The sequence below is a fragment of the Lepeophtheirus salmonis genome, chromosome 4, assembly GCF_016086655.4.
Source record: "Lepeophtheirus salmonis chromosome 4, UVic_Lsal_1.4, whole genome shotgun sequence".
Lineage (NCBI taxonomy): Eukaryota > Metazoa > Arthropoda > Copepoda > Siphonostomatoida > Caligidae > Lepeophtheirus > Lepeophtheirus salmonis.
Genome location: NC_052134.2, coordinates 37,262,012 through 37,289,418, shown reverse-complemented (window position 1 = coordinate 37,289,418; position 27,407 = coordinate 37,262,012). Strand labels below are relative to the sequence as shown.

Below are 27,407 nucleotides of genomic sequence, written 5' to 3'. Positions count from 1 at the left end.
TTTATTATTATCTATTTGTATTTTGAAAAATAGACTTATTAACATGTTTCTTTAATATAACAACTTCAAATCGAACCATCGTTCAAGTACTTAATTATAAATGCGATCCAAGTGATTTTTCACAAAGTAGTATTCAACCAGAAACAACAATGGCCACAATAACTTTAACTCTGCATTTCCTTTTTGGTCAGCCCAGTGATCTAAATCCAGAAATTCTCCCATCTATAAAGGATGTCTATAAATCCATTTTAATTGTAAAGCAGTACTTAAATCAAACTCGTCCTGGTAAATGGTTTAAAAGGAAGGCTTATTTAACAACTGCTGATTTGACCATTTTTAATGTGATTTCCCTCTCCCTCCTTAGGCCGAGCAACGCCGGGTAACCCATAGGCCATACCTAATATATGATAAAAGGTAACCTAACAATATTTTTTTTAAACAAATAAACGTCATCAAAAAAAATTATCTAACTAAAATTGATTTTGCTCCTCCGAAAGATCGTATCCTACAAGATGTTTTATTTTATGTTATGATTTGATAAGGTATCTTCAGTACAGGTTATTTTTATTTCTGAAAATTTGTTGAGTAAAAAAAACCTGTAGGCTGTAGATATGTTTTGTTGCCATTGTATTTTATTAGGTTTATTCAAGCATTGGAAAAGAAATCTTTACAAATAAGTTTTTCATATTATACATTTAGTTTTGATGTAGTTGGTAATGGTAATAGCTTGAAAGTGTCATCGTTCATTGACTTTGACGTCAATCAAATACTACTTCGGCGGATAAGTTCACAATCAAGAACATATGGAATAATGGAATAGTTAAAAAATCCCATAGCTGCTCGAATAAGAGGTCATCCAGGTATACATACGAGTTAAAATTCCATAAAGGGTTAGTATAAATTTTGTTTAATAATTACCATTTTGTACAATTAACAATTGGCACATTTTATAACGTCTTATTTAATCAAAAACATCAATTATTTTAATTTTTTTTTAAACATTAATTGATGATATATTTAACTTATTTGGTTGTTTATAATGTATTTAACTGTGTTCATTTGAACTTTATAATATGCCACATAATACTAGTGAATGGAAATAAAACTTGGGTGTATTTTTTAGCTCACCTGTTTATGTAGTTGGCAAACTGATGAGTTAATTCAATTATCCTGTAACTATTATTTAATTCCTGAGGAATTAACTTCCTTTTCTACTATATTCAATTATATTCAAAACCTGACAGAACATATGTGTGTGCTCATAAAAGATCGAGATTAACTTTGAAGATTTGTTGCAGAGTTATAATTGTAAGTCCTTGTTGGACTCAAAGTAGAATTGAGATCGACATCCGAGTAATTCTGCCCAATATTCTTGTTTATTTCCTCCTCCCTTTCCCGCTCGTCGTAGTGGCTTGTAGTTGATCTAATGAAATATGGTGACAGTTAAGCAGCTCTCTTCCGAAATGTTTTTCAAAACCTCAGGGTTACCATCTTCATTCTCAGTTTCTTTTTTAAAAAAGCCCAAAATACTCACTATTTTCATCACTATATACCAAAAAGCAAAATGTTAGTTTTGCTCAAGAAATGATGAGATCGCTCCCACTTAATATCCCATTTTGTAAACGCACTCTCACTTTTTTAGAATAAAACATGGGACAGTATTAGTGATGTAAATCGTGTGATTATTTTACCTGGGCCGTTTTTTTTTTGTTTTTTTTTGGAATTTGTAATCTGAAGAATAAATTTTCTTTTCTTTAACAGTTGTCATTATTATTAAATTTCTGAGCTGTGAACTTCCTTTAAAATAATTATAATTTTTAAATAAAATGTTTAAATATAAACTACAGGGTACGTGCACAAAATAGGCCGCATTTTAAAGACGACATTACTCCATCAGCTGATGTCTGATCCATCTATTTTTTATTCTAAAATTTTTCCCGGGTCATAGGCTTCAGTTATGTTTACCACTTGTAGCGATAGCATCATTTTAAGTGCCCAAGAAAAGTCATTATGTTCAAGGAGAGAGATCGTAGGTGCGCTGCTATTCAGATTATGCTTAGTAATCACATGAAATTAAGCAATGCTGACATCTCTGGCCTTCTTTCAATGTCAGTTAGAACGGTCAGAAATCTCAGGAAGCAGCTGGAGGAGTCATAGGACTCGATGGACGTTGTTGACAGGAAGAAGAAGGAGGAGAAGAGCAGCAGGATTGTCCAGGACGTCACCTTCATCAACATGATCAGGGATATCATCGACGAGGACCCCCAGCGTTCCATGAGAGCCATGACGAGGAACCTGGGCGTGGCCGAGTGGATCGTGAGGGTTTGTGTGAAGGAGGACTTAAGGTGCAAGTCCTACAGGCGTCAGACATCCCAACTTCTGACTGAAAAGACTCAAGGATTGCGGCTTCTCAGAAGCTTCAGGCCGAATATGCTCTGGTTCTTCTCTGATGAGAAGAATTTTGTTCAGGATCAAATCCACTACCCCCAGAACCATCGCTGGATTGCCGTGAACAACAGAGACGTCCCCAGGCTCATGGAAACCAAGTTTTCGGCCACTGTCATGGGCTTTGGGGTCGTGTCAAGTGAGGGTCATGTCATGCCGCCCCGCATCTTCGAGACAGACCTCAGAGTGAACACAGATATCACGGCAGTGGATGTGGTAACAGGACTCGGCTCCGGCCCACAAAGCTAAGGGGACGCAAGAATGGCTGAAAAGCAATGCTTTTGCGTTCGTACCCTTCTCCTCTTGACCTCCCTCATCACCGGATTTGAACCCGTCGGACTACTTTGTCTGGTCGTACGTGGAGAACATGACCAACCGCTCCTTCCATAACACCAAACTGTTTCTCATCACCAGCATCAAGGAGAAATTCAGTGAGATAGAAGCAGCACAGATCCAAAATACCTGTTCTCAGTTTTGTAGCCGCATTGAGCGGAGTTTGGCCGCAGACGCTGGCTACATTGAATAGATATCTGCTCTATATCCTAATAAAGATATTCGTTTTTATTTTATCAATAGATGTTATAAAATAAGCTTGTATTTGTCGTCTTTAAAATGCGGCAGATTTTGTCCACCCACCCTGTATATATAATATAGTGATTTTTTTGAAATTTACTATACAATGAATGTGGCTCACAAAGGCGTTTAACAAATATTAATAAATCCGAACAATGCCGGGTCCCACTAGTATTTAATAAAAACAAATATTTTGTGAAAAAAATTTATTAAAGTTTAATTTAAATTCATTTTGTAAATACAAAATTATTCAGGAGTTAAGTAGTAATTAAAAATCATAAACTACGCAACATTTATCCAAGTTCACAATAAGCGTATTGATATTTTTTTTTTTTTGATAATGATGGAGGAGTTATATATTCAAACATTTGTATTGTATAAAAATATTCATGTTCTTAGAAATTTTGCAATTAATAAACCAATATAGTTTATATCTTGATACTTCTAAGCAAATATATTGTTAAAAATATTCTAAAATGAAATTATCAATATTAACTTATTGTTTCAAAAAAAGTTAGAAGACATTAATAATTTAATTACTAAATGAAACATTATTACAAACCCTGTATTGGGATACTTAGTTTCAATCTTTTAACATTAGAATATTAATATATTAACTTAAGTATAAGAACTCCAGATTCCAGCAAATTTAAACAGTTTTATATACTTTGATTGCAAATGTTAAAACTTAACTTATTCTTTTGTACGAAAAAGTAGATAGTGGAAAAAGGTTACAAACAAAAATTAAGCCTTCTAGTACATATTTGTAAAACGTCTTTAATGTATTCTACACATATCCATCTATCCTATGACTGATGAATTTTTATTTTCATTATTTTAAAAGTCATTGTGTCTTTCTTACAGTTTGAAATCAATTTTACATATTAATACATAAAAGTTCCACTATATATTTAACTTTTATATTTTTAATCGGATTTCCAAATCATTGGGAAATATTATATTATATCGCTCTCAGTCAAAATAAACTTATTAAAAATAAATTCATACGACAATATATTTTGTTTTTAGACTCGATATGTTTGTATATAATTTCCATCCGACTAAATATAGTTAGAGTACATTGCTGAACTATATTAATCATCATCATACATTAATTTACACTTTCTTTTTATATCCATTAAATATGATCAATGATCATTGAATGTACTAGCATCCCACACTCTGTTTTATAGAAACGAACGCTCCTGTTAAGAAACACGGGGTATTACATATGGTCGGACATAGACTTAGTCGCCTTTCAAAACACTGGGAAAAATTCTGAGGCAGATTTCCAAAAAAAGCAAGACAAAAATGCATCAATCAAAAACCCCTCCCTCCACAGTAATTATAGTTCATAATCTGATGTATTAGGTGTTTCAAACAGATTTCGAATGACATCATTTATTGTAATGTAGATGTTGGATGAAAATAGTAATTCAGTAGGGAATACTATGAAATGAATTATTTCTCTCAGTGTTCAGTTCATGACTCATGACTCATGAGTTACCTCCCCTTGATATAAATATTGAAGAGGTTTTGTAAACATAGTCAATGAGTCCTTATACTATCTCGAGGAGTACAAGCTCCAATCACCCAGCCTGTTGCGGGATGGACATAATTTCTATTACAAATTCCTGTTGGTAAACTTATATGATATTTCTATCAATTATAAAAGAGTAATACTAATAGTTTGTCATTGTAGTTTTTGAACAACAGCACGTGGTGTTTTATTTCTTCCATTTTGGATCAGCATTTTAAATCCCCAAAAATTGTTTTTGAGGCGAAAATAATGGACTCACTTCACGTTCACAGCTCAAAATGAAAGTAGATATTTTTTAAAAGGTTTTCTAAAGTAAATCGTCGAAAAATAATAGAACTAATTATTTAAACAGATAAATTTGCCCTTCAAAAATAAAGTATCGGCTCCAGTTCGACATCCAAGATAAACACATTTGTTTACCATAATGAATGAATTATTTTATTATCACAAGATTAATATCTATCAAATGAAAATAATATCATTTGAATGAAACTGATGCTACATAATCTTGTACAAACACGAACTGAAGTTGATACTTTATTTTTGAAGGGCAAATTTATCTGTTTAAATAATTAGTTCACTTATTTTTTGACAATTTACTTTAGAAAATCTTTTAAAAAATATCTACTTTGATTTTTAGCTGTGAACGTGAAGTGAGCCCATCATTTTCCCCTCAAAAACAATTTTTGGGAATTTAAAATGCCAACCCAAAATGGAAGAGTTATATAAAATACCACGTGATGTTGTTTAAAAACTACAACAACGCAAACTATTACTCTTTTATAATTAGACAAAGGTCATATAAGTTTACCAACAAGGAATTTATCATAAAAATGATGTTCATCACCACAACAGGTTGCGTGATTGGAGCTTGTCCCCCTCCAGATAGTATAAGAACTAATTGCCATAGTCTATTGATGACGTCATCATTTATTTCTAAACAATAACAAAGAAAGAGTCTCACTCACATCTTAGCAGCTCCTTCCCTGTGGATTTACTTATTTTAATATTTCTAGGGGAGGGATTGGGGAGAAAAAAAAAGTGAAGGAGTTGGGTGTTTGTTAATAAATCAATGTTTATTGTAGTTCTGAAATCATCTGAATCCAAAATGAGGATATTAGAGAACTTTTTACTATGAAACCCCTGTAAGAATATTTGATTCATTACTACTTTGAAGGAAATATTTGAAATTCTATATGTCATTGTTTTATATTATTTGTTTTTCTTAAATTTTTTACCCCAATTTTCAAGTGGGATTTTTCTAAATTATTATTATGTCAGGAATTTGTTTGATTTTTTTCATCTTTCTAGTTCTTCAATTGACATATTGTCGATGAAATACCTCAAGAACCATGATCCTGGTATATTTTATCGTCTTGACCGTCTTCCAAAGCGGAATGTCTTCCAAACCATGGGATATATCTAATCAGTGTCATATTGATTCCAAGTCTGCAACTCTTAAAAAAACTGCCTTTAACTGTCCTTGTGAGCCCATAGAGTCGCTATTAAATCATAGTAATAAAAAAAGTGTTATGATGATGCCTATTCAGGGTAGATTAGGAAATAGAATGTTGGCTTTTTCCTTGATGCTTGCTTTTAAAAGAGTTTATGGGGTAAGAACCTTTTTGGAAAGTCATGTCTTAGAGGATGTGAATCATTACTTTCCTCGAGCCACACAAATCCCTTCCATTGAACATAATTTTTGCATGCCATTTAATGGATGGGAAAATTTTTATGGGGATTATCAAGAATTAAACACATCTTTATACTTGCATGGAAAAGCCCTCTCATTTTGGCCTAAAGTAAGTTACTTATTTATGCACAGATTTATGAAATTCATTTCCTTTTTACAGCTTCGATTAATGGACTCCATCGTCAATAATAAATTGAAATTGATGGATTTATTAGAAAAAGTGGAGCCGGAGCTTCGACGTACCTTTGTTTTCCGAAAGGATCTACAGTATTATGTCAGAAAAGTCATTCGTAATGCAATTGACACTTATAAAGAAATTTATCTCCAAACAAGAAAGAAAAAGTTAAAAAATATTAATAAATTAAACATTACTTTAGTTGGTATTCACGTGAGAAAACGAGACGCGGATCGTGACATTGTAGAAAGATATAATTTACCCAAATTAAGTCCGAGTTATTATCTCGAAGCTATTCACATGTGTCGTAAAAAGTTCAAACATGTTATTTTTATCATTGTGAGTGACGAAATGAATTGGGTCTATGATAATTTAATGCCTCGAAAGGGCTCTGCATTTTTATATCCTGCGGGACATGGGCATGTAAACTGTAGAACTGCCATATCTATTGATCTAGCACTCATGGCGGCCTGTGATCATTCGATCCTATCTTACGGAACGTTTTCCTTTTGGAGTGGATGGCTTGCAGGAGGTCATAGAATACTTCCGAACAGTGTCTTTCGAGTTTCTCCCATTGAAGAACCCTTCGAAGATATGATAAATTCATTCAGATTACCAGACTATGGAACCATTGGCCTTTCTAAAAAAGAGAAACAATTTATGGGGCAAGGATCCTTTGATAATATATCTTAGTAATGGCAAAGATGTATATATTTATGTAATTTAATTATGACTGACCGTAACTTTCTGCGACCTATCTGTTTATGTTTAATCTCATTTTTGACAATTTATTTTTAGTTATTTTATATTTTATTTCCCAGAAGCTATTTTTGATAATGTAAATAATATATACCTAAGGTTAATTACAATTAAGAAATGTGTGATACTTTAGTGTTGTGTTCCTGTAACAATAAGTATAATTTTCTACTACTAATCCTCATTTACCATAGTCTATTATATACAAGCAAACTCTAATCCCTAGAAATTATTTTTATTTACCTTGCAACTTTTAAACTTTATTGGTAGATTATTTATTAATGTCATTACATGTGTATTTAAATTACTGTGAAGTCAATTTGTACTTCACTCTTAATAATTATATGTTATTATGAATAATAAGTTAATCTTAGTTGAAGTGACCGTATGGGATCAAATACATTATTATAACTATTTAGTGTTCTCACTGATTTTTTTTAATATCAATAATAATTAGACAATTTATGCCGATCCAGTACACAAATTCATTCATCTTTGGAAGCTTACCCTTATTGTTATAATACGATAGGCATACTTACGTCTTATCTATTGTATAGATAGGGACTAATAAGAATTTCATAGCCGTAACATAATGTTAACTTTTTTATTACTGATAAAATTTGTAAATACTGAATACAATATTTTTATATGAAGAAATGATAGTTTTTGACATATTTTTTGTAATTTTCACAATTTAAAATGGTTGAGTATAAAATTTCACTGGTTTATTTTTAAAGGTTTTGAAATTGCAGAGAAAAAATGTCGAATACATTTAGACCTGAACGACTAGTATTTACTCCCTAAAAATTGACTCTTTTTTAATTATATAATATATAAATGTAAAAAATTATACAAGCTAGACACATGTATTAATTTCCAATTTTACAAGTGATGTTGATTATAATATTCCTGCCCGAGCCATTGTTCTATAAAGCAGGGCTAATAACAAACCTGAAAACATAAGACCCTCAAAAAGTTATCAATTTCTTTGGTGATTGATATGGTCTAATTAAATAAATCCAGGATTTTAGCTAATGAGGATTACTAAGTATTCAAAGTGTATTTATCTGATATTATATAACTTGAAAAATCATAGTTTTAATCCCGCTTTGAAATAAATATTATAATGTAGATATTTTCTAGTAATAATGTCCATATGGTCTAGTCTTTTCTTCCTGAATTGCAGTTCTGAGAAGATGTTTTGCCAGTAGCTGAGCCTTGCGAAGTTGATTTTCTTTAAGATAATTTATTGGATCAAAACTTGGACGAAATGAATTTGTGTCGTGTTTTGACAATGACCAGGTAGGAACATGATTTTTCCTTATGAAATTGAGTGGAGCTCTTGGTAAGTACGAAAAACTCTCATAAGTGTTTGTCGGATGCCTATGTCTAGGAGTTTGCATTGAAAATTTGGATATTTCATTCAATATATAGTAATCTGATTCTGAAGAGGGGATTTTGTTCGTGTCTCGCTTCACAATTTGATCGTTTGGCTCTTGAATTTGAAATTTGATTTCAAGTGGGGAAAAGTTGGAACAATCTACTCCGTCTAAAGAAATTTTTGCTTTTGTATTTCGTCTCCTAGAATTTTGTAGGAAAATGTCATCCCATGGACAACATAAACACACCTTTCTTTCATCACTATTATCCAAAGAATTGAATGTGAGGTCCTGATTATAAAACAGTGGATCATCGACTTCCTGAATTGCACTATCATTTTCTTTATTAACTAAGTCTGGTGTTAAAACTGGACGTTCTTCCATATCCAAGACTGGAGCATTTGTAAATCTATACCCAACAGCCAAAACATTTTTATTTGATGGAAGAGGAATAGATGAAGCCTTGACAAAAGGATAAGGAGTTACGGGAGCACGAGTAAAGCTTTGAAAGGGATATCTTTTTCGTTTCTTTCGATTTCGTCTTTTTTTGAAAAGGGCTGAATTGTGCCATGGTTTTCCTAACTTAGAGAAAAGCTTGAATGACCGACGATTTGAGAAAGGCGCATTCTTAAGACCTAAAAAAACCAGAAACTACTACTCTTAATAGTTAACTAATTAGCATAAAGGAACATATCTACTTTTGATATTTGACTCCATGGATATATCATTTACGATTGGAATGATATGAGGAGGCAGTTTTACTGCTGCCTTCATTATTATATTAGCTGCTCCAAAAAGACGTGCATCGCCAGTGGATCTCTCTGCTTCGGATGCCACTTTTACTAATATAATCATAAGCGTAGTAACAAGTCCAACAGTTATCTATTCAAAAAAAAAAATATTTTAACTTTTGGAAGTGAAATTTTTACATATAATAAGAAAAAGAAATAAATTTTGAATAATTTTCAAACCCAAAAGGGTAAGAGTAAATTTTCGGGGATCCGGGGTAAATTTAAGGGATTTGTTATTAATAAAAAAATTATATGATTTATATTCTAAAAAAAAAGATTATTAGGTAAAAATATATACAATCATGCGGACGCCCCTGATTACCCATTCAGATCTTATAAATACAGTTTTTCTTTATTGTTATGAAGCTTTTGGACCTCAACATACCAACACTCAACTATGTCCAAGCCTTTATTTTAGTATTTTTTGAGGTAGTGGTTTTAAAGACAAAAAATGCATCTGTATAAAAAATGATAAAATCTAAAACTCTAATGAGGTATAATAGATTTAATCACTCTTTTGTGTATAATAACTCAATCATTTTTAAACTTTTGTGAAAAATAAAAAATATTCTCTTGAGGATTCATGATTACATACCAGGGTTACTCAAATATTTGAGAAAAGATTCCAATGTTTGCACAGGGCCGGAAATATGCCACAAGAAACTTTATGTTATTTATTTACATTTTCTCCTTCTGGGGCCAAAGTACAACACTCAAAAGGTCAGTATTTGAACCGTGAGCTGCCAGTTGAATGGTCTTGCTGTAAACCATAGATCCTCTAGTTAAAACCCTCCTTGTCTCATTCTATCTACACCCAGGGCGGTTTTTACTGTAAGTAGGGCATAAGGCACAGTTAAATGTGTAGGCCCTTTTCTTAATTTAAAAAGAGTTGAATTTACTTTATTTTAGAAAATAAAATTCGAAGATTTTTTTTTGGAGAAAATGATATCGAATCTTCGCTTTGTTTAATTTTTAGCAAAAAATGTGGGCCCTTTTTTTTAGATATTTTTTTTTATTTGAAAAGACTTTTTTTTAAAGAAAAATATACAGTTTACAAGGGCCCTATTTTTATAATCAAGCGCAGGGCCTGGTCAAGTGATCCTAACGCCCCCTTAAACCGGCTCTGTCTACAGCCCTACATTAATATTAATATCTTTCATAATTTTTTTAAGATTAGATATAGGAAATTCTGTATATTTTGATAATTTCTACTTATCTGATACATCTATTCGTAATTGAATTATTTATTATAGAAATTTTTTAATCGGCTTGAGTATCATTATAACGGATAAGAATTGGAGACGCCGCATGTTTCAGTGTCAAAAGTATAACTGTAATATATATCTAACAAATGGAACGAAGAGAAAAAATATACGTGAGGTTATAATCCTTTCTCTTCTAAGTATCAAAACCGTTAGGAAAACACAATGTGTTAACTAGCTTGATTACATATTTATTTTTACAAAATAATAAAATACGTTAAACCTTGGTCTTTTGGCCATACTCCTAAATTAAATAAGTAATTTTCATTATGAAACAGTGATGAATGATACGAAGTAGACCGTAAAATTCGAATAATAGTCTTTCAGTATTTATTGAGTCTACAAGTATACTTATTTACAAATAGCAAAAAGGCCACTATTTTGTTAATTGTTCAAATATATAAAATGTTCCGATCATAGTAAAGAATTTTGTACAAATGAAGCTATGATAAATAATACAACAAATAGAAAATGCACACCGATTACCCTCCAATCTATTTTTTAGTCAAAATAATTTATAATATTTAACATAGGCGTCTGCCGAGGGTTGGAGGGGCTCTAGTCTCAAAATAATGTGAACCTATGTATATGTTGTGTTGAATTTTAACCTTAATAATTCGATTTTAAAGGGTTTTAATCAGGTTTTCTCTTTATTCACTCTCTTTTACCATTTGTATCCCTTAGTTATCCAAAAAATACTCAATTAATTACATTATCTCACATCAGACTCAATTTATCATTAACCATAATGGATAACGAATGTGAATTGAGTGTTTGGACAATATAGTAATCTATCTTTGACCAAAATACAGGTACAGAAAAGGCGTTAAATTATTCAAGAGTGACCAACTGTCTGTTTTTTTACATAGTGTTCCCCTCCAGATACTTTGCTAGAGGCTCATGAAATATCCAGTTTTACGGGAGAAACAGTCGAAAATTGACTTAAAAATATAAATAAATTTCAATAAAGAAGAAGAAAAATAAAAAATAAACAGAATCAATAAAATAAATTTTTTTTAAATTATCCCCACCCCACCCAAAAAAAAAAAAAAAAAAAAAAAAAAAGACTTTGATCAGACCACGTCCACTCTTTTTTTTTTTTTTTTTTTTTTTTTTTTTGTAATGAACAAGCTTGGAGATTGAACGGAAAAATGAACGGCATTCACTTTTTGCTTTCATTTTTGAACGAATAAACGATGAAAGGAAAAAAAAAATGAACGGTGTTCATTTTGTCGTTCATTTTTCATTCCTTCTAATGACCATTTTTTGCAATGATTACTACAATTTTTTCCCTCCATTATGGGTATAATTATTATGATCTTTTAGTTTGTTTAACATAAAGTATATATTGAAAAGTTATTAATCTAATTTTTTGTGTACAATTAATTATCAATAACTGTGTAAATTTATTACTTTCTATGAAATGTCTCACAGCATAGCATTTGCAAATCACTGAACTATGGAATGGTCGTGTATGAAATAGGTATTCTGGGTCATGTTAGAGTGCAATTTTATATATACCCATTCCTTTCTTATTTTATTGTTAAATATTTTATTAAAATTTGAGCTTTATTTAAGCCAAGATGATGAACGTATTGTAAAATCAAACACATTCATGGAAATGTTTGTAAATATGTAAGGTAGCAAGTTTGGGGTTCCCCAAAGTCAGATGAAGTATCACCAGGACAGTGATGTGAGGACCAAGGTGCCGTAATAAATAAGATAAAATAATAAATAAATTTTTACATAATGAAATAGATTATTTTTTATTCCTTTTACTTCTTAAGTCAGTTACTGTTATAAGGACTTTAACTGTGGGCATAATCAACCGGTTGACAAAAAAATTAATAATAATAACTATTTGCTACAGTTTCCTATTTATATCACTAATGATATGAAAAATTATACTGAAGGGGTTCTTAAGAATATTGGGAGAATAAGACAAATCAACAAAGAACCCTACTTCCGAAAAAAATCTTAGTCTTAAGAGACCCTTTATACTTGGGTTGGCTGATTTAATTCAAGTTTTCCTAATAGTAAAAATAGTTAAAAGAAAAGAAAATTAAAAAATGAGTCTATGAACTTTTTTTAATTGAGATTGGTTTGGCATCAGGGATAGCTTATATTGGCTGATTAAAAAAAAAAAAAGATCAAATCAGTTAAAAAGTTTTGTATAATGCAAAGTTTCCTCTTTAGTAATTATATTCATTGTTATTTCCTGAAGTAATTATTACATCTTAATATAATACCATTTCATAAATCATACTATATTAAGTTAAACTACCAAGTCTTACTCATTATGAACAGGACCCTCACCTTCAGAGGCCCAGACTGCAAATAAATATTTGTTGATGGAAAACCTATATCAAGGGTTCTATCTTTAATTTTAATTATCTCTCTGAAAATTAAGCAGAGTTTGTTTGTCTCTGACTTTACTGGATTTGTTGCCATGTTGTGGGAACATTAGTTTTTATCGTTCACTCAAAACTTTAGTCTTTTATGTTCTTTTGTATTTTACAAAAATAGAAAATAGTGAAAGAATGAACGGAAACTTTTCAGAAAATATATGAAAGAACAGAAAAAGGGTGAACGGGTCCAAGTCTGCAAATTAAATATGTTCACCCTAAATTATACCCTTTTTTTATAGACAGAGTTTGAAATTTGTACCAGGAGGGGTCTATTTTTTGTTTCTAGGATGTATCATGGCAAAAATTTATCCTCTCACAAATAATTTTAAGGTTTAAAATAGGTCCTCCTCCACTTAAAGTCATTTGTAATGTTTTTTGGATTCGTTGTCGAATATACCTCGCTAGCCAATGGAGATAACTTCTTGCTATTCGACAGTTTGCAATTCGATGAGGAGGGTATATTAATTTTTGGAGCAGAAACTGGTATTCTCGTCCTAGCTTGTCACAAGAAATTGGGATTGCGACAGAACACTCAAATGCTACCCTAGCAAATATTATCAGCATTTTTACAATAGGTGCCGTTATTGGACAAACATGTTTACCTCGTATTTTTGCTTTACTTCCATCTAAATCGCAGGAGACATACCTCCGCCTTTCCTAGCATTGAATGGAGTAAATGAAGCTCTGGAACGGGAATACTCAATGATTAATTTTGAGCAGGCCTTTTTAAATTCATTTGGCAAAGTTGAACATGTAAAAAATGAATTATAAAGGACTTCATATGAAGGAAGACTCATTTTAAGATTGAAAAAATAAGTGCAAAAATACATTTATGGTATAATATAAATATGAAGGCGAAACTTCCCAGGCGTAAATTCTTGGGGCGAATCTTCCAGTCATCTAATTTTAAAAAAAAATACTAATATAGGTATTTACTAGTGTTTTGGTAGGCCTATAAATCATAAATTAATCTAAGGCCATTATGCCTTTTGTAAGGTCGAACTACAAAATTCGTTCAAAGTTTACCCAGGACCGGTTTAGAAGTAAAACTCGTCTAAAAATTAGTCTTGATTACTCTGACACAAATGACAATTTTTTAGTAACTTATATAAAATTCTTAATATAAGTTTGTGAAAGAAAAGAAATTTCATGACTTTTTCCTCAGTCCACAATTTAAATTTTGGTATAAAGTCTAAATTTTGGACCCACAGGCTACATTTTCAGTCTATCCAGAGCAAATTTAAAAATAATCGTTCTCGGACCCATTCTCAAAACAAGTATTTTAATTTACATATTTAGTATATTTCACATTGTTACACTTTATTGTACCTTTTCTCCTTTGGAAAAAGAGACAGAGGAAAAGGCCCAAAATTAGTCGGTAGTTAGCTCATCCTTTCCAACTATCGAGCAAAATGTGTCTGTTTGTCGATGCCTAAAAACAACGGCAATGCCGGGAGTTTCTATTAAAGGAAAAAATAGAAAAACATGACTAACTTTTTTTATATAATTTTAAGTTATGTTGAAATGAGAAAAAATGAACTTAAAAATACACCAAGTACTATCAATCAGATAATTTTCTAAAATACAAATATCCTTCAAAAGAATGACTTGCTTATTTTGAAGATATTATACATGTGTATTTGTTTGTTTATCTACAATTTTGCATACATAATATGTATATAACATCAAGTTTAGGATCTAAATTTAAGATGTATTATTATATATTAACGCTGTATTGATAATAATAAGTAAAACATTGAACGGGGCAAACGACATGAAGGCTTTACAAAGTACCTGCATTAAAATAATTATAATGAAAGTTAAAAGCTTTTTAGGAGGAGGGCCGTATTAAGTTATGATAAGTTTCTTTAGCAAACCTGATAAAATTGAAGACTAGTGGGAATCAAGTACTAATTTATAAAAAGTGAAAATATTGACGATGGAGGAAAATCCTCAAGTCATGGGATGGATGGTTTTTATTACACGCCTTTTCAAAGTAATTTCCTCATCATGAAATGCAAGCCTCGAAATATATAAATATAATCTTTTATTCAAGATTTTATCCAAGTTAGTTTCCGATTAACAGTTTCAGGATTCGGAGTGCATATAATGATAGCTAAACGTTTACTATTCTTGGGCTTAGTGATTATTTTGATAGATTCTGGGAAGACTGAAGAGCCAAGTACTACACTCTTCAATTGGATAAACTATATCCAGTCTTTACCAACGCCTATTTATTCTCCAGATCCCTTGTGAGTTATGAAATGCAAACAATATTTATCAAAATAGAAAAATTATTATCTTTACTTTGTGGTAGTGATCGATAAAATATATGAATTGATCTTAAAAATAGTTAAATATATACTTTTACATTTTGACAAAGGACTTCTTTGTTATTCAATGACTGTGTGTGTTTCACAATCAAAAGACTTCCTCGTGATAGAGACATAAAATTTGACTGTTGACAACACATTATCTGATAAATTCACTGATGTCATCTATTTTTGTTACTTTCTAGTGATAGCAAACCATGTTTTGATGACGTTGATGAAATTCAGCATTGGAATGAAGACGGTATTCTCTCAGGAGTACTGTCAAATGGAAGTGTACTTCAAGTAAGTTTTGAAAATGATAATAATTCAAATTTATGACTACAACTATATCAATCACATTTCTTCATTAGATTTCTACAAATGATATTGATATCAAAAAGGCTTCGGGGAACGCTACACTCACAAATGGAGATTTTGAAATTGATGGATACTTTACAAATGGTTGTTTCAAGGGACTAGTTCGCTACTACCGAATCTATGATACAGATTATATTGGTGAAGGAAGAAAAATTGTGAAAGCTTTGATAGGTATAACCTATATGAAGGAAAGAGGTATACCTTATTCTGGATCAACATGGCGTTTTTTGAGAGGAACTTTGGAGCCTGATTTATTTGCTTATATGATAATGAGTGGTGAAAATATAGATGGAGCAAGAACACCCATATCATCAGAGGATTATAAAAATATGTTTAGTGGGGGAAATGTGATAATGCTGTATCCAGACTTCCAAACAGCTATGCAAGGAAAGTTTTATCAAGGAGATTTGGTGGAAGGAAAATTGGTATGAGTTGAATTAAAGTATTACTTTTACATGATAAATTTACAAATACATGTCTTCATTTCTAGGTCACTATACCTGAAGTCATACAAAATTATGAGGGATTGATGGAAATAGTTACATCAAAGCCATTTGGGGAGTTGTATAAAAGGGATGTTGCCTCACATAAAAAGTTTTCAATTCAACCCTTCCTAAAAGGTACGCCATATTCTGACAGTCTCCCAAATATTGTATTTCAGGAATCAATTTGAACCATTCCAGGATCTATTTTTACGTTAATACACTTATCGTGTCCATAGTAGTACATAACGTTACCCTACTTATGTATATATAAATCAGCTGTTGATTGTTCTACATTATCTACCCTAATCAATATTCAGAACGTTGACTGCTTAAAATAGAAATTAACTCTAATCAAGCTGTTATATAAGAATAGCTTCTAAATTTTTGAATAGAAAAATGCCAAAAATTGGTTGGTGGCAAAGCAATCCTTCCCAACTACACCACCTAATTTTTGCCCATTTTTCTATTTCTCTTTGGATACAAGGCTGCAAGATATAATAAAGATAACACAGTAGACACGAACCGTGAGGGGTGTATAGGACAAGCGACAATCTAAATTTTTGAAATTTCTACTAATAAAGTTTACGCTATCCATCCACCCCCAACTACCCCTCACTTGCTTCCAACATAGTTACATATCGAGTCATTTGTTTATAGATCCATATGAGGCAAAGAATTGTGAAATTCGCCGCTCAATTATTGAAAATGCAGGGGATGGTGTCTTTTCCAAGAGGTTTCTGAAGAACGGTACTGCTATTGGATATTTCAAGGGAGTAAAATTAAGAGAAAAAGATATAGAGCCCATTACTATTTGGAATGTCTTTACTGGTTCACTAGATAGATCCAAATACTTAATTCAATATGGAGAGAATGATGAATATTTGGATGTTCCTGAAGAATATGGAAAAGTTAGTCAGTATAACGTAAGTTAACTAGACGATTACAAAATAAATATAACATGTATTTAGTTAAATTCTTACCCAGGCAACGACTGCACATAAAGTGAATCATTCCCGAAAACCAAACGCCGGATATTTTGATTGTAATCATCCTCGTTTCGGTGAAGTTTTATGTCTTTATACACAGAAGGTATGTAAAAAACTCTTAAAATAAAAAATATTAATTTTCATCCGTTAATTTGTAGGACCTTGTGGAAGGAGATGAGTTATTTGTAAAATATGCAATAACAATAAGTCGAGACACAGTTGATAGAATGCTTAAGGCTGGATTTCTTGCCAGCCGAATGTATACAGGAAAGTCAAAAGATGAAATGCAAAAATCTTTTAAACCATATGTAAAAATGCTTACAAATTTCAATAATGAGCATCCAATCCAGGAAATAATTGAGGATATGCTCGGATTTCATTGAGTTTTATAATTGTAAATATATTTATAACCAAGATAATCTAAATTTTCTTCAATGAATTAAGCTAAACAAAATATAGGCAATAAAAATTTAGTTTGAAAAAATATTTCATGTAATTCTTATATTTTTAAATCAAGGGGCTGTTCTACAACCGGGGGTTCTTTCCCATATAGAAATATTCCGCATTCCCGTGGATCATCCTCCAATATTTAAATATTTATATCTATAATTTCGTAATTAGCGTGTACAAGTTAGATCCTAAAATTAGATAAATCATTTAAATTACACAAGGCGACAAAAAGAAATCATATTAATCCTATATTCAAATTTTTTGGGTACTATTTCCAAGTTTAAACCAAATTTCGAGTAAGAAAAAAGTTAGTAATTTACATTAAAATTAATTAATTCATTGCAAAATTTTATGTCAATTTTAATATATGCGTATATTTTATGCACATTATAGAATCTTAAAAAAATTCAATTTAAAGGTAATTATTTAAAAAATATATTCTATATTTATAAAACAAATATATATTATTAAAACAACGTTTGTTTATTGGGTCGACGCCAAATAAGTTTCTGAATAAAAGCTTATAAATTAAATATTTTTTCGGAAATTTTTCCAAAAATCAACATTTATTCTCAAGAAATTTGAAAAAATAAATTTCAAATATTAAATTTTTGGAGGAAAATTTAAATGTAAATAGCTGTTCACAAAAGAAAACTGAAAAAGTAAATATTTAGGTAACAAAATTGTGAAATTAAATTAAATTTCAAATATTAAATTAAAAAATATATATATTATATATTAAATTTTCTAGTAAAAACAGAAATTCCTTTTTTTTTTTTGGGGGGTATGAGCGGGGGTAAAGGGTTCCTGCCCCTCTAGTCCATTACTTTGATAACATTGTAAACCAAACATGCCGATACAGTCGTTACACCGATAAAAAAATAACCTTCAGTGATTATTGTAATGGATCAAGTATTCATTTAGTGTTAGTTCTACCGTTTTTCTTTTATAGACTGTGATTTTTATTTTTGGTTCATTTTTGTAACACAAATTCAAATAGAAATTCCTTCGCAACGCAAGCTGGCTTTGCCGATTTCTAGTATAGTAATATCCAATAGTGATGGGACGATTAATCGGAATCGATATAGGGAAAATAGTTTTTAATTTGCGATTCCGATTCTTATTCATTACTGGTATTTGACAATTGATTACTTTTATAAGTAGATGAAAAAAAAAAATAGCCTTCCCCTCCCAATTAAGGAATATTTACTTTTTACTAGAAAATTAAATGATGTAATATTTTTTTCAAAAAATGTAATATTTGAAATTAAATTAATTTTTTAATTTTTTTCCAAAAAATGTAATTTTTTCAATTTTTTCCGAAAAAATTTAATTTCCTGTGAATTACTATGTACTTAGAATTTTTTTTCCAAAAAATTTAATATTTGATTTTTTTTTTTTAAATTTACATTAGAAATTTAATTTTTTCAATTTTTTTTCAAAAATTTTATTTTTTCAATTTTTTTTCAAAAATTAAATATTTCAATTTTTTTGTTAAAAAACTTAATTTTTCAAATTTTTTTAATACTAAATGTAATATTTCAATTTTTTTACTAGAAAATTTAATTTTTCAATTTTTTTTTTCTACAAAATGTAATTTTTCAAATTTCTTTCAAAAAATTTCCAAGACCCAAGCCTCCCTAAAATATAATCCTGTGGACACATCCCTGATAGTAAAATGGTATTTTTAATTATTATTTAAAATATTAGAGAATCGAAATCGGCATCTGGATTTTTTGGAATCGTCCTTTCACTTTATGGATGTTTTATTTCTCCTACAAATCTACACTAACAGATTGTTCAAGAGCATTGCCGTAGTAAAAAGTTTTAGTGGGTGAAGTCTTCTGGCTCCAATCAAGCTAGTTTTTATTATATATCAAGTATTCTGATTTAAATTGTTTGCAAAGATGGAGCTTTTATCTAAAGCTCTACAGCCATTGACTGTGTATGAAAGTTGTACTGATATAACTTTAGTAGTAAAACGCCAAATAACACTGAGCTTTATATAGACACAATATCAGAGCTAAATAGACCATAACAAGAATTTGTTTTTCTCATCATCTTTTTATCTTGGGATAGACAGATGTTTTGTTATACCTATTTCTTGCTGTATCATACAGATTGCAGACATTAAAGCAATAGGGCTGCAATAAATCTAGGGAGTTAAAAACAAAATAGAAAGTGTAGATATCAAACATACATTGAATATTTATGACACTTTCTGTCCTCTTGCTAAACATACACGGATTTAAACCTTCCTAGTACGATTGATGAAATATTCAGTGATTTTTGCGCCCTCTGTCTAGAAGGTCCAAAGTTTTTGACTCTGATGTTTTTGTCAACTTTGTATTTTGCTAGACAATACAACGGACGTATGCTGTAGTCATTAAGAATTGTAATTATATTTCATTTCTATATGTATTTGCAAAGTATACAAATACTGTGGGTTGGTACAGCCACAGTGGGGCCTTATAAATGATCGAAATATCAGGTCCTTGGGGTCTCAAAGTGTTTATTTTAGTCTATTAATATCTTTAGCATTTTTTAAACTATTTGAAAAATAATTAGAGGTCGCTCAACGGCTATAAAGCTCAACCAAATTTGCACTTTCTTGTTTATCTAACAAAAAAGTATGCGTACTAACAAATTTTGGTATGTATATTTTCAATTGTTTGGCTGTAATATACTAACAAACAGACCAATAGGCGGAAAGCTATAATTCATGTAACTACATTTATTGTTCTTTTGGAAACATAGATACAGAATTATAATAAAAACTTATAAAATATCATCGATAGAAATTTTGTTTAATTAAATTTATTATTTTTAACAAAAAGCTGTTATTTGTTTGATATAGAGGATATCAAAACAGAGAAAAATGCATAATTTCAAAACTTTAGGGCAACCTATATATTTTTTCTAAATAATGAAGGATATTTACTGAAAGGAAAAGTCAGGCCACTCCAAAAGAATCAGAATTAGAAAATTGCCAGTTTCCTTTAATTTTAATATATATTTTTTTGGTCATTCTTTTAACTTTGTCTTGTAAATTCCTTTTTTCTTCTTGTGAGCTATATAATTTTTAGTTCTCTAAAATTTGACACACTTTTAATTGAGACAAAGTTGAATTAAAGTGATATTTCTAGAGTATATTAAATGTCAAAAGAATTGAAGTTACTGAATAGTTAGGTGACCATATTTTGATTATCAAAAAAGGAAGTTACGGTTTAACTTGTTGGGGGCATTTATTGCAAAGTAAGTTAGGGGAAGAAGGTTGAAATTGTGAACAAAAGTTATAATGTAAGTACTTTATTCGGAGAGGGGTTAAAAAAAATGACTACAAAATGCCAACTAAATAACTAAAGACTTGCGTACATACTTTGTACATGCCCCCTTCATTAAATTTTAGAATATCTAAATATGCATAAATTTGTATTTTTCTTTCTTTTGAATCTTTAATTTTACATAAAAAAATTGATTTTTGTCAGTCCACATTTTTAATTGGGCTTTAATTTTAAATCGAATGAAAAAAATCCCGGACGCTTCGGACAGGATATAAACAGAGAACAGTAAATGATTGTGAAAACTATTTGAATTTAAAACTTGGACTTACCCTCATTTTATTCCAATTGAATTAATGGTTAATTAAGGTGTTGAACGCATGTAGACGAACATATTCAGAATGACTAAAAAAATTAACAAAAAATAATATCTTTAAATGGATTAAATTTTTTTGATTAGTGACCGTGAATATGATTTCCTGAAACAATGAATTGTGTAATAGAGACTCTTGACATAATATCAAGGATTAATTATGTTTAAATGCATATATATTATACATATGTAAGTTCGGGTAAACAAATTTCATGCTTAAAAAGCATGAATAATAAAAAATCATTTTTGATTTGATAGGTAAAAATACATAAAACTTGCATGTATCCACATTATTTAATTACTATCACCATACATAAATATAAAAAGTAGAATATCCGGATGACCCATAAGTCTTAGGACAACTTCAGCAGCCAAGAAAGTACACAAATATTTATTTCTCGAAACATCCTCTTACACCATTGCAATTACCGTCAAAATTCCTACAAAATGAGTCCTAGTTCATTCCATATGACTACCATTTACGGCAACAACGGTTCCCAGACGCTTCGGAACTGCTTTACACGCTGTAGGGATGGTCTCCTCCGACAAGTTGTCCCATGTGGACACTATGGTGGCCTTCAAGTCGTCGACGCTGGCGTAGTAAGTCAAATTTATCTCTTTCTCCAGAATGGACTATATGGAGAAGTCCATTTCGTTGAGATCTCGGGAAGAAGGTGGCCACATGTCCTTGCTCCAAAAGTGCTCTAAGCAGGTTTGGAACTACTCATGCGCATACTTTGCAGTATCCTGCTCGAAGAAGTAAGACCCTTCACAGTGCTTAAAAAATTAAATGAATTCTAAGTAATTTCACATGAAATACATGTTTAAACAGCTGCTAATCTAATTAAACATCACGAAAGCTAAGCTGCTCTTCACCTAAAGATTATTCAAATTGTCAAGTTTACCACACTCATTTTCGTTTTATTTTATTTTTACGTACCGGTAGGACATATTTTACGCATAAGTGTAAATATACCCAATAGACCAGTTTCATTTTCAACTTTTTTCGAATTTCGATTACAGATAGGGTGGAAAAGTTGCCTTGGGGTATAGAAATAAGGTGTACAAAGTTTGATCGCTCTGCGATTTAATCTTCAGGTGGCACATTTTGTTCAAAGTTCTTGAAAAAATTATAATTTTCCATTATTTTGGCTATATTTTTTGATAAACGCATCTATAAGTTTTTTTTTTAATATACAGTTGTTGGATGTTAGTAAAGTCTACATATAGTATTTACTCAACTTTTTTCATAAAATTTTAGTTTATCCTGCAAAAAGGGAGAATATTCATACCAATTCTCTGATTACTCGCGTAAAACGCGCACCTGCTTTAATGCATTTCAATAAATAATTTAAATAGGAATTCATTTAAAAGTTTATTTCCTTACATTCACTCCTGAAATTAGAATAGAAATATAGCAAAATAAAATAGCCTTAAAATGTTATTAGCAGTAGTAATCCATCTAGAATGTGCCATTTTCCCGGATTTCTATTGTATAGTGAGTTACTACAAGTGCCTATAGATACTGCATTGCAAATATCTAATAGATATTGCCGGTCATTACTTAAGTCATTAATGTTAGGGAAGTTATGAAAAAAAGTTAAAATTGATGGGTTTGTATTGTACAATTTTGAACTTTCCTAAAAAAGGGAGTCATATAGCATTTTATGAATTAAAGGGGTTTTATTATAACAAAAAAAATATATGGGATTATTTCTTTAATTTTCTACAAATTTCATTATTTTTTCGATAATTTATAATTATATATACTCGACCTTAATTCTTATAAATCTACGAGAGTACTTTCTAATAATATCTTGGTGGACATCTGGAGCTGCACTTAGAATAATTCATAAAGCCTCAATGCATTAAATGGAATCGCCATAGCTCATGGACAGCAAGCTAGGAAGTTATTTTCTTTAATTTGATGTGTGTACATTCGCGCCCCAGTGATTCCTAGAGAATGAAAAATACTCTATGTAAATGGATTTCATCAAAAAATTCCTAGATTAAATGGAGTAATTGTAATACTATAGTGTATACTTTTACTTAATCAGTTCAACTCCATCTAACCAATTAAAGGAACAATAAAAAAAAAAATAATATCATTAGGTTGGTTCGATATTTCCTGTCCACGATATGCTTCAAATTTACCATTAAATTTTTTTATCTGAGTAAGGAAGGAATTTGAAAGTTTTGTCAGTCCTCCTTTGGATAATGCTAATATCCCCATATTCATATCTGAATCACAAAAAGGATCATCTCTAGTCTTGAAACCAATTTCATGATATTTCGAAGAAAACTTTTTGGCCAAGTATCCAGTGATATAACCCAATCCTTGAAGTCAACAGTCATAGGCTGAGAAAAATTTGACTACGCTTCGAATTCCATATCCAGATTTATAGCCAACGCGGCAGCTAAAAATGAAGTATCTTCATATATTTATTTTCCGGTTCGATTTCCTTAATTAAACAACCAAGAAAGTTATCCATTGATAAGGTTTCTACCTCTTCTATTCGAACTGATGTTCACCTAATATGAAGTCGGTTGGCTTTGATAAGAACAGCTAGTCTTAGTCTATTGATGCAATCAACACTAGTTGGGTAGTCTTTGGATACTCCCAAGGCCCTCAAGCTCGAAAAAGAATTTTCTAGACAATCTTGATTTAACCTAGAAGTAAGTATGTACTTGATTTTAGATACTTTCTTCAGGTCATTGAACAAGTTTTCCGAAGAGGCAATGGAAATCAAAGTTACCTACTGGATAGGAATAACCTCTTCCTGTTCATTCATGTAATTACCAAATCCACACAAGTTTATTTTTGAATCAAAAGGCTTCCTACTATTGAAGACGTCGAACCATGAATCTACTGTTTTGATAAAATCCGCTTGAGACTTCTTTTCAGGAAATAGATATTGTAGCGCAGAGGCAGTTATAAGGCTGAGTAGTTGTGTTGCTAGATAAAAACGTTGTCTTTTACTATTCTAGCATGCTAAATGAATATATTTCATCTTATTAGTTCGTTACAATCTTTTGCCATCAATACTAGAAAAATCATTTTTTGTGATTGTAGATCCGTCTCGCAAGATAAATCCTTTGTCCAAGAGATGGTTCCTCAATAGTTTGATGAGGTGATGTGTATCATACAAGCCGTAAATCTTTTTGGATGTATTGAATGGAATCCAAATATAAGGAGATTCTTCAGATATTTCCCATGTCTTATCTAATCAAACATTTGAGGGGCCCATATGAGATACCATGGCCACTACAGATATTCCATTTTCTTCTATTTTTTTAATAATAATTTTATTTTCAATAGGCATTGGTTTTTCAAAATCAAAATAAATAGGTATCTTCCAAGAATCACAAATCATTGCCCCCTGAATCTTTTTGTTTGGGCCGAACACTTGATCAAAAGATCGAAAATAGTCATAACTTCGTTTCAATTCCATTTCTTCGAAAGACAACACTCCAAAACAGCTTAAATGGACATCCATTTGAGAGAGCTCTAAAAAGGAAAATAATCCAAAATTATTCATTATAATTAACCATAACAATTATGTATTCCTAAATTTACCATCCACTTTCTTTATTTAAAATTTCCAAAAGTTTATATTGAATTTCAGAACCACATTATATTTAACTTTTTTAAATTAAATATAAATTAATTCTATATGAAAAATTACAATATCAAAATCAGATATAATTCCAAGTTGCATAAAAAATTTCCTATATTTCTTTAATTTATTAATAAAAAATATGAAAAGACCAATTGAAAACTAAATACAACTAAGCTATAAAGAGCTTGAACATGTTGGACAATATGTATCAATCTTATTTTTTGCTTTACAGATGTATTTTTCCATGAAAAACTTGTTTTACAGTCTTTTTTAAAGGTGCAAAATTGGTATAATTAGGTATGTCTGGAAGTCTTTCAGTGGCATTGTGGCCTTACTATTCTCCTGGTTCCGAAGACTTGGAGTAGGCTCACCACAAGATCGATAGACACCTGTTAATAGCAATAACCTAATGTATACTTGAAGTTGTTGTCCAATAGTCACCCTATCTTCTAAAACATTCCAAATTACTCATTATAGTATGATTCCTTCAATATTTTGATTGAGGAATATAGAAAATGTTGAAAAGATGTACTTCGGGCTATAACTCATCTTGTGGGCACAGAATCCATTGTTATGTAATTCCTACTCTCGTTTATATTTTTTGCTAATGAGAACCATTCATTCTTACCATTTTTTGACGAAAGACTATCACATTAAAAAAAAAAATGTCTTCTTCACATGAGGATGAAACAAAGATTAAATGTTATATTGAGAAATTGAAGAAAAATCAAATGGTTTGATTATTTTATCTCAATGATAATTATGTTTTGTGAAATTTGAAGTACAAAAATTACATACTTTTCGATTTTACTTTCGAAATTTTCTATCAAAGATTGTTAAAAAAATATTGCGTAAAACTTTCCTACTCTTCAATAATTTTACCTGTAATTTGATTTATTGAAATTATGATATATGATGAACATTATCTTTGTCTTCAATTGTATCATACAATTATATAAGCATATTTTTTATTTTACCTTTGTATGGAATATATTGATTACATTGGAGCAGTGTCAATTTGATCAAAATTGAAGTGTTTATCCTACATATTAAATTTATAAAAATAAAAATAATATTCGATGAAGTAATAAAGTATCTAGACGTTACTTAGCTCCATGGCAATCTTACAAAAGCCATTATTTCGCTAAAAAAATATACTAAATATATTTTATAATGGTTCATGGAGCATTACTAAGCATTTATGATACTTATTCGTCTTGCTTCGATTTTGAAATATCAACTTTTTAGTTATTTGCTATTAATTGAATTATTATTGGGTGCTTTAAATTTTTCATAATTAAACATATTTTTATTCTTTAAAGTTTTCATAAAAAATATTATATCATGTCTAGCGGTAAAATTGAACAAAATTAGGCAAAGAATTAAAGTATTTATAACAAACTATCTGAATACGGCGGGTTCGTTTATAAAAGCATACATACAATATGCCTCATATACAGGATAGATTACTTTTTTTCTAACGCAAGTGCCACCCTTTTGGGCTTTTGTAAATTCATTTTTTATAATACCCTATGGTATACTCTTGACATTTGTGGTGAATAAAAGTTTTAGCCATACCGGCATTTAGAGTAGAAAAATTAGTAGAGATTGTTATAGGCTGAAAACGCTCATTTAATGATGGAACACTCTACATATATTATATTGAATATATTGACTCAAAAGAGTTACATTTATGATTTTAAATAAATTACTTATTTAGAACAAGATCAATAGTGATGTGTCACGAGTAAAGCTCGTAAATTAGTAATCGAGTTTTATGAAAAAAAAAAAAAAAAAATTTACTCGTTCCTCGTCAGAACCTGGGATTCCCCCTTTTTCTTTTTCGAGCTCTTCCTAGATTTATTTCCTTTCTCTGTGAAATTTAGAATTTATGTTTTCCCACGGGCAACCCCATCTATGTTCAAGTAGATTATTGTCCAATGTGTACACTTACATGGCAACGTTTTTAAAACACTTCTGTATATCTTGATTTTAGAAAAAAATTTCAAGGAAAAAATGGCAGGAGAAAAAAAAGGAAAAGTGTCTAAATGAAAAAAATGGCGAGATTCTTTTAAACTGATATAATACCTATCACAAATAAAATAAATATTTAGATAAAAGAAAAATAAACAATTACGACAGTACTTCTAATAGAAGAAGTGCTAATCACTTTTCTCCGTTATTAATTATAATATCATTAAATATGATGGATTATTCATATTGGACACAACTCTTGGTTTTACAGACAAACATTTGCATAATAGTCGGCAAGAGCAGCAATTTCCACTTCGTTATGATCCAGGATGTGTCAGAAGAAGAACTGGTTTCCTGCGGCGCGACAAACTACTGACAGGATTCGGGCAGGTAATCAAAGGTCGAGTCGTTGGAGAGTGTGAGGCAAACTAAAGCTGAGTACAGTTGGAGCAATCTGAAATCACAATAGAACTATGGTCTTCGTCTCTTCATAAACCTTCTTTCTTGTCCAAAGAGAATGAAACAG

General features: G+C 30.5%; 3 protein-coding genes across 5 annotated transcripts; 2 read left to right on the top strand and 1 right to left on the bottom strand.

The window, feature by feature from the left end:
* The first annotated feature begins 591 nt into the window (after window positions 1-591).
* Window positions 592-7,596, top strand: LOC121115871 (uncharacterized). 3 transcript variants are annotated; one of them, XM_040710040.2, is made up of 3 exons: window positions 592-860; window positions 5,870-6,360; window positions 6,412-7,596. In XM_040710040.2, exons 2-3 carry the CDS (start codon window positions 5,911-5,913, stop codon window positions 7,117-7,119), a joined length of 1,158 nt encoding a protein of 385 aa, XP_040565974.1. In that variant the 5' UTR covers window positions 592-860; window positions 5,870-5,910; the 3' UTR covers window positions 7,120-7,596. The 3 variants fall into 3 exon arrangements, with proteins under 3 accessions (XP_040565974.1, XP_040565975.1, XP_040565973.1); XM_040710041.2 differs by having other exon boundaries at window positions 596-890; XM_040710039.2 differs by lacking the exon at window positions 592-860 and adding an exon at window positions 5,230-5,703.
* A 627-nt stretch (window positions 7,597-8,223) lies between these two features.
* LOC121115873 (uncharacterized) lies at window positions 8,224-21,305 on the bottom strand. The gene is made up of 3 exons (XM_040710042.2): window positions 21,247-21,305; window positions 9,260-9,443; window positions 8,224-9,196 (listed from the first exon to the last, which is right to left on the bottom strand). The coding sequence occupies exons 1-3, from the start codon at window positions 21,250-21,252 to the stop codon at window positions 8,322-8,324; spliced, it is 1,065 nt and encodes a 354-aa protein (XP_040565976.1). The 5' UTR covers window positions 21,253-21,305; the 3' UTR covers window positions 8,224-8,321.
* On the top strand, window positions 15,081-17,669 carry LOC121115870 (uncharacterized). The gene is made up of 7 exons (XM_040710038.2): window positions 15,081-15,274; window positions 15,541-15,637; window positions 15,706-16,137; window positions 16,203-16,332; window positions 16,855-17,120; window positions 17,182-17,286; window positions 17,342-17,669. The coding sequence occupies exons 1-7, from the start codon at window positions 15,132-15,134 to the stop codon at window positions 17,564-17,566; spliced, it is 1,398 nt and encodes a 465-aa protein (XP_040565972.1). The 5' UTR covers window positions 15,081-15,131; the 3' UTR covers window positions 17,567-17,669.
* Window positions 21,306-27,407: the final 6,102 nt, after the last annotated feature.